This window comes from Aythya fuligula, chromosome 7, assembly GCF_009819795.1.
Source record: "Aythya fuligula isolate bAytFul2 chromosome 7, bAytFul2.pri, whole genome shotgun sequence".
In the NCBI taxonomy this organism is placed as follows: Eukaryota; Metazoa; Chordata; class Aves; order Anseriformes; family Anatidae; genus Aythya; species Aythya fuligula.
In genome coordinates, this window is record NC_045565.1 from 21,643,358 (window position 1) to 21,658,285 (window position 14,928).

At 35.0% G+C, this 14,928-nt stretch overlaps 1 protein-coding gene across 6 annotated transcripts in view; it reads left to right on the plus strand.

The window, feature by feature from the left end:
* Positions 1 to 14,928, plus strand: part of CPEB3 (cytoplasmic polyadenylation element binding protein 3) — an 82,999-nt gene that overhangs the window by 27,585 nt on the left and 40,486 nt on the right. For all 6 annotated transcript variants that reach the window (XM_032191756.1, XM_032191755.1, XM_032191758.1 and 3 more), the window contains exon 4: positions 9,621 to 9,677. In XM_032191756.1, the coding sequence (XP_032047647.1) occupies positions 9,621 to 9,677 (57 nt within the window). The remainder of the gene's footprint in view (positions 1 to 9,620; positions 9,678 to 14,928) is intronic.

The window sequence follows — 14,928 nt, forward strand, 5'->3', positions numbered from 1 at the left end:
TCCAGCCACTACCACATGTTCACTAGTTTTCTTCTGTAAGCTTTCCAAGTATACTGTTTGTATGCTTCAGACAGATTTTTCAGTTTCTCATAGATGTTCCTCTGTGAATGCTGCTTGTGTTAAATGAAAACTCTTAGTTTTGTAATCTTATTATCTTAACCAACCCTGAGCTGCTGCTACTCCACTTTACCTCCTCTTACTTTCATAGTAAATTGGGTGTGTTTTTCCCTTTTAAATCTTCCCTTCCTCTAGCATCTGTGACTGTCCTTAGTTTTTGTGCAGTATTTTCTTGTGTAGGTCAAAAGTAAAACAACCATACACATACGCACCAGTTTAAAAAACAAGGTAAACAAGCTTTGTTTTCTCAATTGTAGCTAACAATGTCTACAAGTCAGTTGGCCTTATTAGTTTTAATATTTACTTTCAAAATGTTTAAATGGAAGGGATAAAAAGATGAGTAGCACAAGACTCTGACTTTGAAAACTCAAAGATTTCAATACTCTAGCAAAAGCTGTACATGTGTTAGAATCTGTAATGCAAGTTACAAAACCAGTGCAGATATTTCAGGATTATTTCAGCTTGCCACTGGCAAAAAAGTCTTTAGTAAATACCTATTTTTAGAAGCACTCTGTATATCATTTGTTCATTAGTGAAATATTGGTTGTGATTTATCTGAATCTTGTAACATTGCTTGATGCATAGCCCCTCTTGTCATATGCAGCCCCTCACATTTTAACAGGTCCTTAAAACAAAAAATAATTATTATTGAGCAAGGGCTCTTGACTCGAGTGTGAATGGGAGGGTTAACTAAAAGATTCTGACATAAGGAGCAAACTGTAATGGTGCTGCTTTCTTCTCATTGTGGTCAGTTCTTTATGCTCTGCTCTGTTCAGTGTGGGTAAGGGAAAAGTTCAGGAGCGTGAAAGGAAGTCTGTCTTGTTTATGGTAGTTGAAGCTTCATGCTGTCTCTGAATCTGATGTATGATCAGACAAAGTGACTTGTAAAAATCAAGTTTATTCCAAGGTCACTGAAGCAGATAACTTTTTAAAAAAAAAAATAAATAAAAAAAATAAAGCATGATCCACTTGGCTTTAAGAGGGCATGTGATTTAGTGGATTTTTTGGTGGTGTTTCAAGTGTGGAACAAGAGAAATACGGAAGGATTTTAGTGCAGCAGAAACGAAATGATCCTCAGTCTGACAATATTGAATTACTTGTATTGACACAGTATGGACTCAGCCTGTTTGGCAGGCTTGCTTGGTCCTCTCTAGCTAGGGTCACTTAGCTCTCTTTGGGTGTTTCATGCTGTAAGAGAGATTTGATATCTAACTTGGAGGATTCTGGACTTAGATAAATTAGGAGCTTATCCTTCTATGTTGCAATTTATCTTGAGCCTAGTCTTGGCAGGTTTTCAGTGTCAGCTCTTACTGTTTTTCTGTCTGAAACTGATTCTCCCCCCTGCCCCAGCTTTTTCTGCCAGATAGAAATACCCTGCTCAATGTTCCTCTCCTGTCCTTGTAGTCTGGGAGCTGTGTGAAGGCTGTAAACTCTTTAAAAAGAAGTCTCATTTTCTTTTTCCTCATCCAAGATAGTTGGACAGATTTCCTTACCTGCTTTATTTGCTGTCAAGATAAGTTTCAACATTTTCTTTTCCCCTCTTTCAGTCAATACAAAAAATCCTTTTCTCATCTGAAAAAAATAAATGGGGGGAGTGGGGACAGCAAAGAAGCCTATATGTTTATTGTAGTTAAAGATGAATTACTGTATGTGGCCAAGTGCATCTGGTTGTTTTGTGTCAATCATAAACCAACCTCCCTGGCAGAAGTGTGCAATGTTTTTCTAAGATACTTTTCCTGAACTGCACATCTCCTTTTATTTTCAGCTCAGAAAATAAATATACTATACACCACAGAAACATGGAGGAGAGATTTGTTTAGCAAGGGAAGGATATATTTGCAATATTCCATAACCTGTTGGTATGTGTGCCCTACATACCAATGGTAAGGGCAAAACTGAATTATCAGAATAACTATGGGGAGCTGCTGCTTATTACCAACTAAAACATCTCTTTCCTACATCAAAGTCTCTCATGTCTATGGTGTAATATGTCACTGTTGCAATGTGTTTATCTGTGTCAAACTATTGCATTGCAACACAAACTGAGGCATTCTGATCTATAAAAAATATTTTGATCAGTAGTAACTAGCAGCTGCCTTTGTTCTATTTTTAATTAAATAAAATATTTCAGCTGTGTTAGATCATATGCTATGCACATGTGCCACTGACAGGTCATGAAACTGAGTCAAAATATGAAATTGAGGAAGAAAGTTATAGCCCTCTGAAATACATGTTTTTTAAACTTACTGTCATGGTGGATAACTGTAATTTTTGTTTTTTATTCCAAGTAAGATTGAAAACAAACGTTGTAATGTGCAAATCCCCAAGTAAGCAAGAATTCTGAGGTTTTTATAGTGTCAGTGTGGTATATCTTCAAGTATATTTGGAGACAACATGTACAAGCAGAACTTCCGGAGTAGGCTATATTAGAACTACTTTTACTAGATACCAAACTGCAGAAGGATACATGACAAAATATGTGCTAATTATGTGATGCTATTTCAGTAGAATGAACATGCTTGGTTATGTTAGCATTTGTTTTTCTGAGATTGTTTGAGATTTTAACTGCAAATTTAAAGTTCAGAGGTAGAAACAGCATCTGTGGTAGGACATTTCATCTTGATTTTCAATAGTTAATTTGAATGCTACCCATACGTTTGCACAATAGAAAACTGAAGATATTGGGGTTACTATACATTAGTTATTGTAAAGACTGCATCAGGTCATGTGAAAACTAAGTCAAATTTAAGATTTCATGTTTATGTTTAACTTGGCTAACTTGTTTATGAAGTTTGCCAAAGTGTTTGAAGATTATATGAGTTAGAGAATATGGTAATACTTATAGAATGGAACTTTGCTTTCCATCTTGATCTTCAGTTAATTTTAGTGCATGCCACTGGATTTTGTTCTGCTCTAATTGTTCATAAGCTTTTTGTAAGTAAAGCAGTAAGTTTGCCACATGACCTGAGAAAAGTGAAGGTGAACGATCACATTTGTTTGCAATCAGCAGCTGAACACAAAGGTCATGCAAATAGAACAAATGCAATCATCTCAGCCCTAGAAATGGGCATGCCACCCAGTCAGAGCTTTTTGCAACACTTTTGTTAGAAAAAGTGCATTGTAACAGCTTTTCTTAAAATCCTGATGCTCATCAGACGCCTTTTGGTAAATGAACATGAAAATCAGAGTGAGCAGACAGATGTTTGCACATCTATTTATGTGCAAAATTAGGCCACCCGAGCTAATCCTTTTAAAGGAAACATACTGTGTTTCCTTTGGATTTTAATCACTCCTTATTCAAGAAAATCCTCTTTAATGTTTGTTTCAGGACAGAATATGACCATTGAAGACCTCATATTTCTTAAATTTAAGAAGTGCTTAATGCAGTGATTCTGTAGTATGACTGTGCTTCTTAATTTGTTGCTGGCATCCAGCATGTCCTTGTCTTACCTGTTTTCAGCAGGACTGGGGCTTTTTCTTCCTTTCTTCCCATTGTTTTCTTAATGGAACTGGGGATACAGATGCATGTTGCTTTTTTTTCTTTTCCTTCTCTTTATTTCCATTTTTATATTGTACTATTGAGAACTGTCCTTGCTGTTTTCCTTACTGTTTTTTGTTTGTTTGTTTGTTTTTTCTCCTCACTTCTCTGCTCTTTTGAAGGTTTTATATATTTTCGTACTGGCTGGTGATGGAAAAATCTCCTTTTTTAGGGGTTGATTTTATTCCCCACTGGCCTGCCCAGTGAGAATACCAATTTTTACATACAGTTCTAGAGCTGCATGTAGAATGGGTATATTTGTGTACACATCCTTGTCTGCTCCTCATAGGTAAAGCCAGATTTCCTTTTTTGTTCATTAGGTCTTGCTTTTAAGATAGTAATATTTTGAAAATATAACTGTTTTCAGGCTAAAAATGTTTGCACCACTGAAATGTGAGACCTTTGTGTTTTATTGGAGCAATCCAGTTGGCTTTAGAAGAATGCATTTCATTGTAATGTGTATGGTGTTTTATTTTATAGGTTGCTTTCTCTGCCGATGGCATATACTCGTGTAGTCAGTGGTAGGAAGAAGTTAGTATCAGCAGGCTTTGTTACTGATATTCATAGCTGCTAATTGCACACTTCTGTTCCCATTGCCACGCTAACTATTTGCACAGTAATAATATATACTGTGAGAACACAGTAATAGATCTCTGTTTTTTTGTTCTGGCAAACAGTAGTATTTTGTTCTGCTGAGTATGTTAATGTGCAAAAGATATCTGGTTCCCAAATAGGTGCCTAAATTATAGGTGTGAACAAATTATAGATAGCCTTTAAAAAATAAACAACACAACCAACCAAACAGATGAAACCCTGAAAGTTCTTCATGGAGTTATCTTTTATTTTTATAATTCTCTGTACAGACCTTTGCTTACACAGTTGTTGCTTTTAAAATTGGTTTGGGCACATTTGTTGTGTTAGTATAGTATCAGTGTCAGGTGTCTGTACTGGGGGTAGGGTGGAAAGAGAGAATGGCCTAAGGTTTATTCAGATAAAAATGTTTTAAACTCCTACATGCATGCACACGTTTCACACTTTTTGGCCATGTTGAGCCAGGGGTGCATGTGCTTGCTGTAAATTATTTGTGCCCATATGCATTCAGGGGTCTACTGTTGTTTCAGATGTTTGAGGTAGTATTGGTCTTGGTTTGATTTTTGCACATCTGTGTCCGAACTTTGCTCTGTCTGACTTGCTACCTGTCCATCCAAATAATCATTGCAGTATGGAATGCCTTTTGTTGGTACCAGCTTCAAAATCATATGATAGAAGAGATAAGAATCATCAAGGAGGTATTATTATTAAGGAACTAGAGTAGACCTAGTCCTGTTGACAGCTTCATTTGACCTTGGAGTTTGACTGGAGTCTTTAGTCAAAACCTGTGACTCATATCAACAACAATCTTAAGAACTGAGAGGAAGCTCTCCTTCCCAGTGAGTTCAGGATCTGTTAAAACCAGGCTGCCTTGGCTATTTCGTAGCAGATCTCATGCCAAATGCCAGCTACTGAATTGGTGTAGGTGGTCAATCTTAGTGAAAGCCAGGAGGTGTAACAGTGCAACAAGTCTTATTTGATATATAACCAGCTGTAAACATAACTTCTTGGAATGTCGACTCTAATATAAAAATGATGAAAATAGTTAACTGTAATCTTAAAAATCTTTCACTGGGTGAATGTTCATATCAAGAATCTGATTAGGGTTTCACAAATTAAAACAAACAAACAAAAAACATAATGTACTTAAGAAGAAAAAGTGAATATAATTCAGAAATCTCCTAAAGCAAAAATGTTACTTGCAGATCTGGAACTGGTTAATCACTGGTGTTTGTTTCAGCCACAGGAAAATAATAGTAACACAGGCGCATATGCACAATGATGAAATCAAAGATGAGTTTTACATGTAGTTGTGAACAGATTGTGATCATAAGAATGTCTGCTAGAAGTAATGGGTTTTAGAGTTGAGAGTAAGGGAACTGTTATAGGCAAATGTGGCACTGGATGCTGCCAAAAATCCTGTAATAGTAGTAAAACCATGCCTGATATTTATGTTTATTATATCTGGAACAACATTCTTTCTTAAAACTGTTAACTCAAACTTATCTAGACAACTCTACAAAATTGGATTATGTGTTGGTGAAAGGTATACTTCCTCAATTGCTAGAAAGTTTTCTGAATTGTTTCAAAATCATTATATTTTTCTACAAAGAATGGGAGTATTTTAGGATTAGATAAATTAGATTTAGATTGTTCTGGTGACACAGCACTATTTGAACCCCTACGCAAGTGAATACCAAGATGCTGCATAGAGAAGAGTGGAGGAGGAACAAATGAACTAAGGATTCTGAAACTCCTAGCTCAAGTACTTAGGTCTGAGTAGACAAAGGCAGACAAAATATGACTTTGGATCTTCTGCAATGACACTAATTAGGAGCATTTAAAAAGAAGTTATTTGGATGAATTGGGAGGCAAGAAACGTACTCACCAGCTTAAACATTAACTTATTAAGAATTAAATTCATCTTCAGTGAAAGCATTTCCACCTGACTGAAGTGATAATTATAAATTGACCAGAAGTGTAGACAGGGCTCTGAAATGCCTTTGAAAACTAATGCATTAAGAAAATAAGATACTGAATTTAACTATTTAACTTGAATTAATTTCATTTAGCAAAGATAGCATGCTCTTATTTCCAGTGTAATACAGAAGAGAAGATGCATATGTTTGATGTGCTCCAAGAAGGAATCGGGCTCTCTGCCATAATAAGCATATTGGACATGCAGCAGAGAACTTAGGAAGTCCAGCCAGAGAAGTCTCTCCAAATGCTGTTAGGAGAGAGAATTTAAGGAATTTATTGACATAAGAAGACACACAAAAGACTAGCCTGGGCTATACAAGAATGGTTAAAACCTTGTTTATGCTCTGAAATGTTTAAAAAGAAAGAGGTATAGAACTGGATTCTTTTTATTATTATTATTATTTTTATATAGGAAAGAAAAGGACTTGTGTGATTATTGTTACAGTCCTAGAAAGTGTGTGTTATAAAAGTATGTAATTGAAGATATATTCAGTAGATAGCTATGAAACCAAGACAGGCAAACTGAAAACGGCAGATGTATGCTGAGTACAAGTACTGGGGATGTTGTTACAGAAAGGGTTCCTATTTATGACTTCAGTGAACTGCTGGAGTATGTAACTTCTGCGCTGTAACCTCTCTGCATTCTGCCTTCTATGCTTCAGATTCTTGAAGAGTGGAAATTTTATCTAGAGAGTTCATATTAAAACCGTATTTGGAAATGTGTGCTTGTGGGCTTTGTAAAAGTCCAGGTAGCATACTTGTGATTTCCCTAACGAGGATTGTTTTCTGATAGTCATTTATGTGTTTAACCCAAATACTTCCTTGGGACTGCGTGTTCCTAATTGCATTTCACAGTTTTATTGCACCTTTTGTGGTTCATTCTTGTTCCTTAAATAATTATGCAGTTTTGTAATCTGCACATGGCTTTTTTTTTTTTTTCTTCAATAGAATTTGTTTCAAACAGTAAGATATTCAGAAGATGTAGCTAATATTGAGAGGCTATATAATTTGAGTGACTGTTTTATTTATGGTGCATTACCAGTCCATTTTGAATGCTTTTGATATAAGTGTGCTTTGCCAGTGTCCCGTTAATCTGTCTCCATAGAATCGCAGTAGGGGTCCTCTGAAGATGCACAGAATTATACCCACTACTGCTTAGCTCAGTACGCGACCATGTCCTTCTGCCTGTGCTGCTCTGTATTTTCTGCTCCTCTTAAAAGATAGCTGACAAGAACAGTTTAAAAATAGCAGGCCAAGGGCAGGTGACAAAATGTCATGCAAGCAGCACCTGGTCCAGTGACTGCCTGGAGGGAAGAAAAAACCCAGCCCAGATGTCACAGATACGGTTCTATTTCTGAAGCCGGTCAAACTGCACAATTTCAGCTTTAGCAAAGGAAGAGGGAGAACCCATCCGAGCATTATGCATTCAAATGTTACTCTTTTTTTTTTTTTTCGTAGCAGTCCGCTTTATTCCATTACAGGTATTAATTTACAAGGGTACATTATGTACACCTTTTGTCCTAATAATAAAAAATGCCTGTAACCTTATGCTCACAAAATAAGCAGTTAAGCAAAGGGAATTACTGTGAGTCTGGCAAGATTTCTGAAATATTTTAGCACAAGCTTATCCTAACAGAAATAATACAACCGTAATGTTTCTGCATTGACAGATTAATGTGATGAAAATATATCGTGAACTATAGGAGATTAGGTCTGTAATGAGGAAATCTGAAGTAGTTAATGAAGATCTCTTTAAGAAGCTTTGCTCGGGGAGCTGGAAAGTAAAATGGAAATTTTGTTTGCCTTTCTTCTTGCCCCCCTCTGTTCTACAGGTGCTATTTCCGTCACTACTCTTACTGGATGGGGGCACATTTTTTCTAAAAGAATGAGAAAATCACAATGTAAAGAAAATCTATTTGCTTTTCTTAAGCTGCTTTTGACTCTCGTTTCAGAAGTGTGCTGAAACTGTTACATCTGTTCAGAAAGAGTATTAATTACAGCACAGCAGTCTCTGTGACTTGAAATAGAAGGCTTTAACTTACTGATAGGAGCTAAAAATGTTGGAGAAGATTGGCCTTAGCTCTGTTTTTTCCAAGTGTATTTGTTAAATTTGGTTTTGTAGTAGTAGGGAAGAGGATTTACACTGAAGGAACTTACTGGTTTGTATTGCTGCTTTAGTGTAGTGAGTGGGTCTTAAGCTCCTATATCTGAATGCCAACATAGTGCATAAATGTGAGCCCTCTACTTAGCTCCTAAACTTCACCACAGATCTAAAGATACAGGGAGCATGTGAAATAGGTTACAACACTTGTAAGTAACTTAAGCCTAAAATTGAAATAAATGTTTACATGGCTATAATAATCTTTTTTTTATCATTTTCCAAACAATGACTAAATCATTTACATTTTTCAAATTGCATGTGTGTGTGGGAGGGGGATTAATGAAGTAAGCCCTGTTACAAAGTTTCTTTGGCTTCTTCAGTATGTTTTTAACACTTCAGCTTGATTAAGTAGTATCTAAGAAACTAAAACTAATCTGAATGGTAGTCAAGCTGGTTCACTTACTTGGCTCAATCTATTCTTTCTCAGTAAGAGCAGTCTTCTCTAAAGCAAAGTACAGTGTGATTTTTTTTTTATTATTTTTATTTTTATTTCCCACCCCTCAATTCCTGAAGTTATTGAAAATCTTCTTCAGCACCTTTCAACTCTTAAAGTTGGTACTTTCTAGTTTCTGGGAATCTGACAGCAGCAGAGTTCATTTGAATTTCATGATGAACCTGCTGTATATGATGATCCCATCTTATGGGCCAAGAATAAATATTTTTCAAAGTACGGGAAAGCATCTGTACTCCACTAGAACAAAGCTCCCTTCAGCACAGTGACTTATCTCAAATAGTAAGTGATGGCAGATTCTTAGAGAAGAATACAAAAGCAGAGTAAGTGCTCCCAGTCTCTAGTGATCTGTTAACTCAAGGGCTTCTGGTGTCACAGTATGGAAAATGGTGATTTATGTTTACCTAGTTAGTGGTGTTTTTATAATGCTGTATTCATTTGAAGCCTTTGAAGCACTATAAATGACATAACTGCAGCAAGTGGAGTGCTGAACATTGAGGCCTTATTTTGAAAGGGTGAATATAATACTTTCCTAGTACAAAGCCAAAGGGATGTACTAAAGAAATATTTATTTCATTGTTTTGCAATTTTCAGTATTTTATGTATGTAACGTTAAAGGTACAGTGTTACATATCTTAAACGTTTGTTCTTGGCAGGTTGTCTTTGGTAGATGGGAGTTTTGGCTACCCTGACTGTACATCTCCTTTAGCAATTTTTAATATTAGCAAAATTCATTCAGTTTTGAAATAAAACATTAAAAATAGCTTTTATTTGCATTGCAGGGCGTATGGGAATAAACTTCCATCATCCAGGAACAGATAATATTATGGCTCTTAATAGTAAGTAGTTAATATATAATAACTAATGTCATGCTGAATGTTTTCTTACATTAACTGTGTACATAGCTGTACAGTTAGACATAAATGTGTGCTAATATTTGCATAGAAGTTTGTACAGTATCTTAAAATGACTTGTGAATCAGTTATCTCTGATTTTCTTGGTAGAATTGTTGATTCTTTGTATTTGCTTTACAATAGCTCTGTGCTCCACTGGAAGCTTCATAATGCCTGCTATATATATAATATTGCAAAACAATATTTGTTGTTCCTTCTTTTCTTTTCTTTGTGTGTGTGTGTGCGTGTGTGTTAAATCTGTAACTCTAATTTCTGATGCCTCTCCAGGCGTATTTCTTTTTGTTGGGATGAGTTGTTACCATTTTTGCATACAATTACATTGACTGATAGTTTACTTTGTTGGTTTCTCTAAAACACATAGACAGGATTGGAAAGAATGTTTAGCCATCTAAATGAAGAGAAAAAATGGGGGACTGAACTTCACTGAATGATGATTGGTTTTGTTGAGTCCTAAAAACATGCATCAAAAAAGCTTTCCCAAATGTATCTGGAAGCTCTGCAGACAGCTGTATTGTGTACTGGGGTTGTATGTGGGGAGGTTTTAGGCATCACCAGCACACAGAACCAAACTATGCAAGTCAATACTTTTCTATATCTAGTTCTACAAAAATATTTAGAGTAATTGCTTTTCATTAACGACAGTATTTTTTTCCAAAGAAATTGTTGTAGCTGCGTATCTGTAATCTGAATGCAAGATAGGTGCTAATGGAAATTTCCAGCAAATATTTCCAGGCTTTATTATCTGCAATAAACATATGTATGTGCTGAAAAAGTCATTTAACTTCTTGGAAATTTGTTTTTGCTTGGAATATTGTATTAGTCAGAGGTGTTAGGATTAATTTACTAGCTTCTCTACTTTTTTTTTTTTTTTTTTTTTTTTTGGTTTTGCACTGGCTCTATAAGTCATACTGTGTATTGTTGGAAGCTGCAGATTTTTATTTGTAAAATTAGATATTTTTGTTGTAGTACCAAGCAGAACTTGAAGTATTTTTATATGTGAAGAAGAAAACAAAACAAAAAAATAAATGGAACAGACAAGGTGCAAAAGTTTTAAGCTTGTGGCTTCCAATGTCACTTTTGAAACCCGTAAGACCACTGTGTTCTTTTAGTTTTTAGGCATCTAATGTTGAGGTGATATTTTGCAGAGTTTCTGTAGTCATAGTTAGGATATATACCATGTTTTGTTATGGGCCTATCTTATAGGAAATCGGGTAATTAACTGGGAGAAATGCTTCATATAATTAAGACATTACTGAAAGGGAAAGCTGGTCATGTGGGTATTCGTGCGTGAAAATTCTACACATTACTGTTTGCTGTTGTTTGACATGAATTGTTGTCTCAATGTGTTCGTTGTAATATGGGTGCTTCCACTGCTGATGGCAATAGTAATATAATTGTGAAAATGGGATGAGAGACTATGATTGAATTTTAGGTTATTAAAAAAAAAAAAAAAAAAGACATTTGCTATGGAATTCAGTATTTCCTGTAGATTAGACATCTTTGAGAAACAGGAATAGAAATAGAAAATCTCATACAAAAAAAAAACAAAAAACAAAAAACAAACAAACAAACAAAAAAAAACTCCATGCTGTTTTTGGCCATTACTAAGAGAATAGAAGCTAGATTAATAGTTCTGTGAAAACTCTTACTTTTTGGTCATAAATCTTTGAAAAATTGAGAATAAAAGCAAGTTTTGAAGTGAATAATCTTCACAAATTACCTTCTGCTTTAGATTTTAATATTCTTTTGGATGCTGCTAAAACAGACATTTAGAACTGTGATCCATGTGATCCATTATCTTTGCTATGGGGAAATAAGTTAAGAAAAGTTAGCCCAAGAAGAAATACTCTTTCCTCTGCTGTAATGGATGTGGTCTGGATTTAAATAATCATAAAATCTGAAAGATTATATATACAATATAGGTTCATGCCAACAGCAGTACAAAACTTTTCCCCTCTCCCTTTAACACATAAGTAGTTTTGAGGGGAGATTGTCTCTTTAGCTCCTTTCCATCCCTTATAGCAGCACTTCCAACTGTAGTGCAGCTGGTATTCTTATTTATTGACTATAGCCTTGTGAAACTCAGGGCTTTCCTAACTGTCTTGAGAAAGTGTCTGTAATTGTTGAAGGGGCTATTTGGCTTGAGGGAAGGTGCAACTTGCTGTTCAAAGAACCTTAAAATCTCAAGCCATTAGTTGTCAGGACTTTGTGCAGAGTATACTACCACCAGTTTGGTCATTGCTGCGCGAAACTATATATCATCATCTTAAAGCATTGAGTTCTGAAATAATAAGATTAGTGAGATAGAAAAGGTTGCTTATAAATGCACACACAGTTGCGCATGTATATAAATAGATTTATAGTGCAGAGGTGCTTGACATTCTCAATGAAAATTTGGCTTTTATTGAGGAATGTGCTGTTCCAATATTTGGAGCTGCATGAGCATAATTTTGAAGAGTGTTTAGGCAAAAGGAATATGCAAATGTTTAGATTTGGAAATCTTGTACAAAGAGGAAAAGTCACTGCTTTTCTATATAGTAGGTCTCAAATAATTAGATGATTACAAATATTTATTTTTTATTTTTATTATATTTTATTATTTTTATTTTTATTGCTTTTGCAAATATTATTACATTACTTTATCCTTTACTATTACTTAGGCAAGGAGTTTTTTTGTTTACTAATGTTTGACTAGTTTCAACCCTTTAAAACAATTATACTGTCTAATTGAAATAGTTATCACTACTTGATTAAAAACACTTTTTTAAAACTTCGATAATCATTAATATTGATGTAAGCAGTCGGTAGAAGAATTTTTATATACTTTCATTTACAGCACCTTATTAAATAAAATTGATACTGTAATTTCTAGGGGAAATGTAGCATAAATGGAATTACGATTTTATTTGTTTAAATTCATGCTAGAAAAATCACCTGTTGATCTTGGTACTTTTAGTAGGTGTTTGCAATACTAATTAAAAATTATATTTACAGTAATAAGTAAAAATTGAAAAAAATTAATCTGGTTGGCCAAAATGAACTCAATGGTGTTAATATGTGCTCCCCTCCGGTTCAGCGACACGAGGACTAATGCAACACCATTGTTCACCTACCTGCCTCCTAGGTGCTGAGCTATTGTCAGTGCTTCTTGTGCACTCCAGAACGCCAACAACAAGCTTCAGGGGTAGGGAAGTATAGGGGGTGAAAAAGGGAGATGGGGAATAAATGAAAGAGTGTGAGTTTTTTTGAATGAAGCACTGAATGGTATTGCTGGGATCCCAAACTACTATTTTAAAATTAGTTTAGACTGAAGGTAGTTTAAAAAGGAAACAAATAGAACCAACCGATCCCTTCCCCCAAAAAGACAACCCACGTTTGTGAAATGCTGGAACTTTGTTTTTCCGAAGGCTCCTATGTACAGTGACTTTGCACTGCTGTTGGGCTTCAAATGTTCCATCTGCTACCAATGTTCATTCTTGTCTCTTCTGAAAATGTATCAGCTGTGAGGTCTGGTACTGTTTGCTCTCCATCTGACTGTCTTTTTGTTAATGTTGTTTAGTTCTGTTTGTTCTAAATAAGATAATTTTAAAAATAGGTTAAGATAAGGTTTGAGGGCATATTTCAGGTGTTTGTATATACTGTCTTTGTTTTATTAAGATGGATAAGGATTATGGGGGGAAATTCTTATGACGTGATAGAAAACAACAGCAAAATATATTTATGCTTGTATTGTTTTGTGTTTTTTTTTTGTTGTTGTTTTGTTTTGTTTTTTTTTACAATTGTCTCCTTAAGAACTACTGTGCTTGGCTTTTTGTATGTTCTGATGTATTTTCAAACGTGTGTTGAAACACATTTTCTAGCTGTGTACTACAGTGCTTTTTTCCCCACTACTTTTCCTGCCTTACAATCTCACCAATGTTCTTTCCTTTCATCTGTGTGATCCCTCCTTATTTTGGGTCTGTTTCTGTAGCATTTTGTGATCAAGATTTGCCAAAGTTTTCGATATGCAATGTATATCATGCTAGAAGAGACGAGACTGTAGTCCAGAATTAGGTTTGGTAGATTAAAAGCAATATGAAGGGACTGCCCATCATCTTGGCTGTTAAAAATGTGAGTTTTATGTATTCATCTACTTTTAACACGGAAACAAACAAAAACAGATGAGCCTTGCCTCCTGCATAGATGCATGGCTACTAAATATGCATGAGGAAGAAAGATCTAAGCTGTCTTAGACCTAAGTTTACTGTTTTGAGTATCAAATGTCAGACACATCAAGTTTTGAGTATCAAATGTAGTTCATACATTTGACAAAGTGAGATCCAGTGCGTGGGCCTTACCTGAATACAGCTTGCATGTGGACTGTTTGTTTGTTTTGTTTTTTGAAGAAGGGATTCAATTGTATATGTATGCTGACATACATTAGCAGGGAGATTGTTATAAGGCTTGCAGTGCTAGTGTTGGAAAGAAGTGAACCAGAAAGGACTGTTGAGGCAGATACCACCAAATTATCATGATGTCTGGACATCCACCTCATCTATCAGTGGAAACTGAGAACTGTCTTTCAAACCACTCTTAGATGGAAAAAAAACTCATCCCAATCCTCAAATGCTAATAATTTAGATTTTATATATATATATATATATATATTTTATTATTATTATTATTATTTTATTTTTTATTTTTTCAAAATTCTCTTCAGAAAGAGTGGAAGACAGAAATCTTGTTCTTTGTGAACAGCTTTCTTTAGCCATAGGAAAAGGGGAAGAAAGAGAATTATTTTCTTAAACAAGCTGTTCTGTGGAATTGGTCATAATAGAAAATAGCCTTCCAGATCTCCAGCACTGAAACATGCAGAAGGAAAATTAATTTTAAATACTGCCCCAACAAAATGGGGAGAGCAATCTCAGAATGGAAGATGAACGCATGGTGAACTTTCTCTGTAAGCAAATAGATCTCTGTGCATGTAAAGCACAGTAGAAACATATGCTAAAAGTTTATATAGTGAACCAACTTTAATTTTGTTCTCTCAAATACAGTTTTTATTTTTCCACACTTCTGTGCACAATGCTTACTGAATTTTGTTAAATCATGCTTCTTATCTAGTTAAAATCCAGAAATTTAGACAAGAAATAGTATTTTAGATTCAGTAAATTCATTCTGTTTTTATTAAGCATTG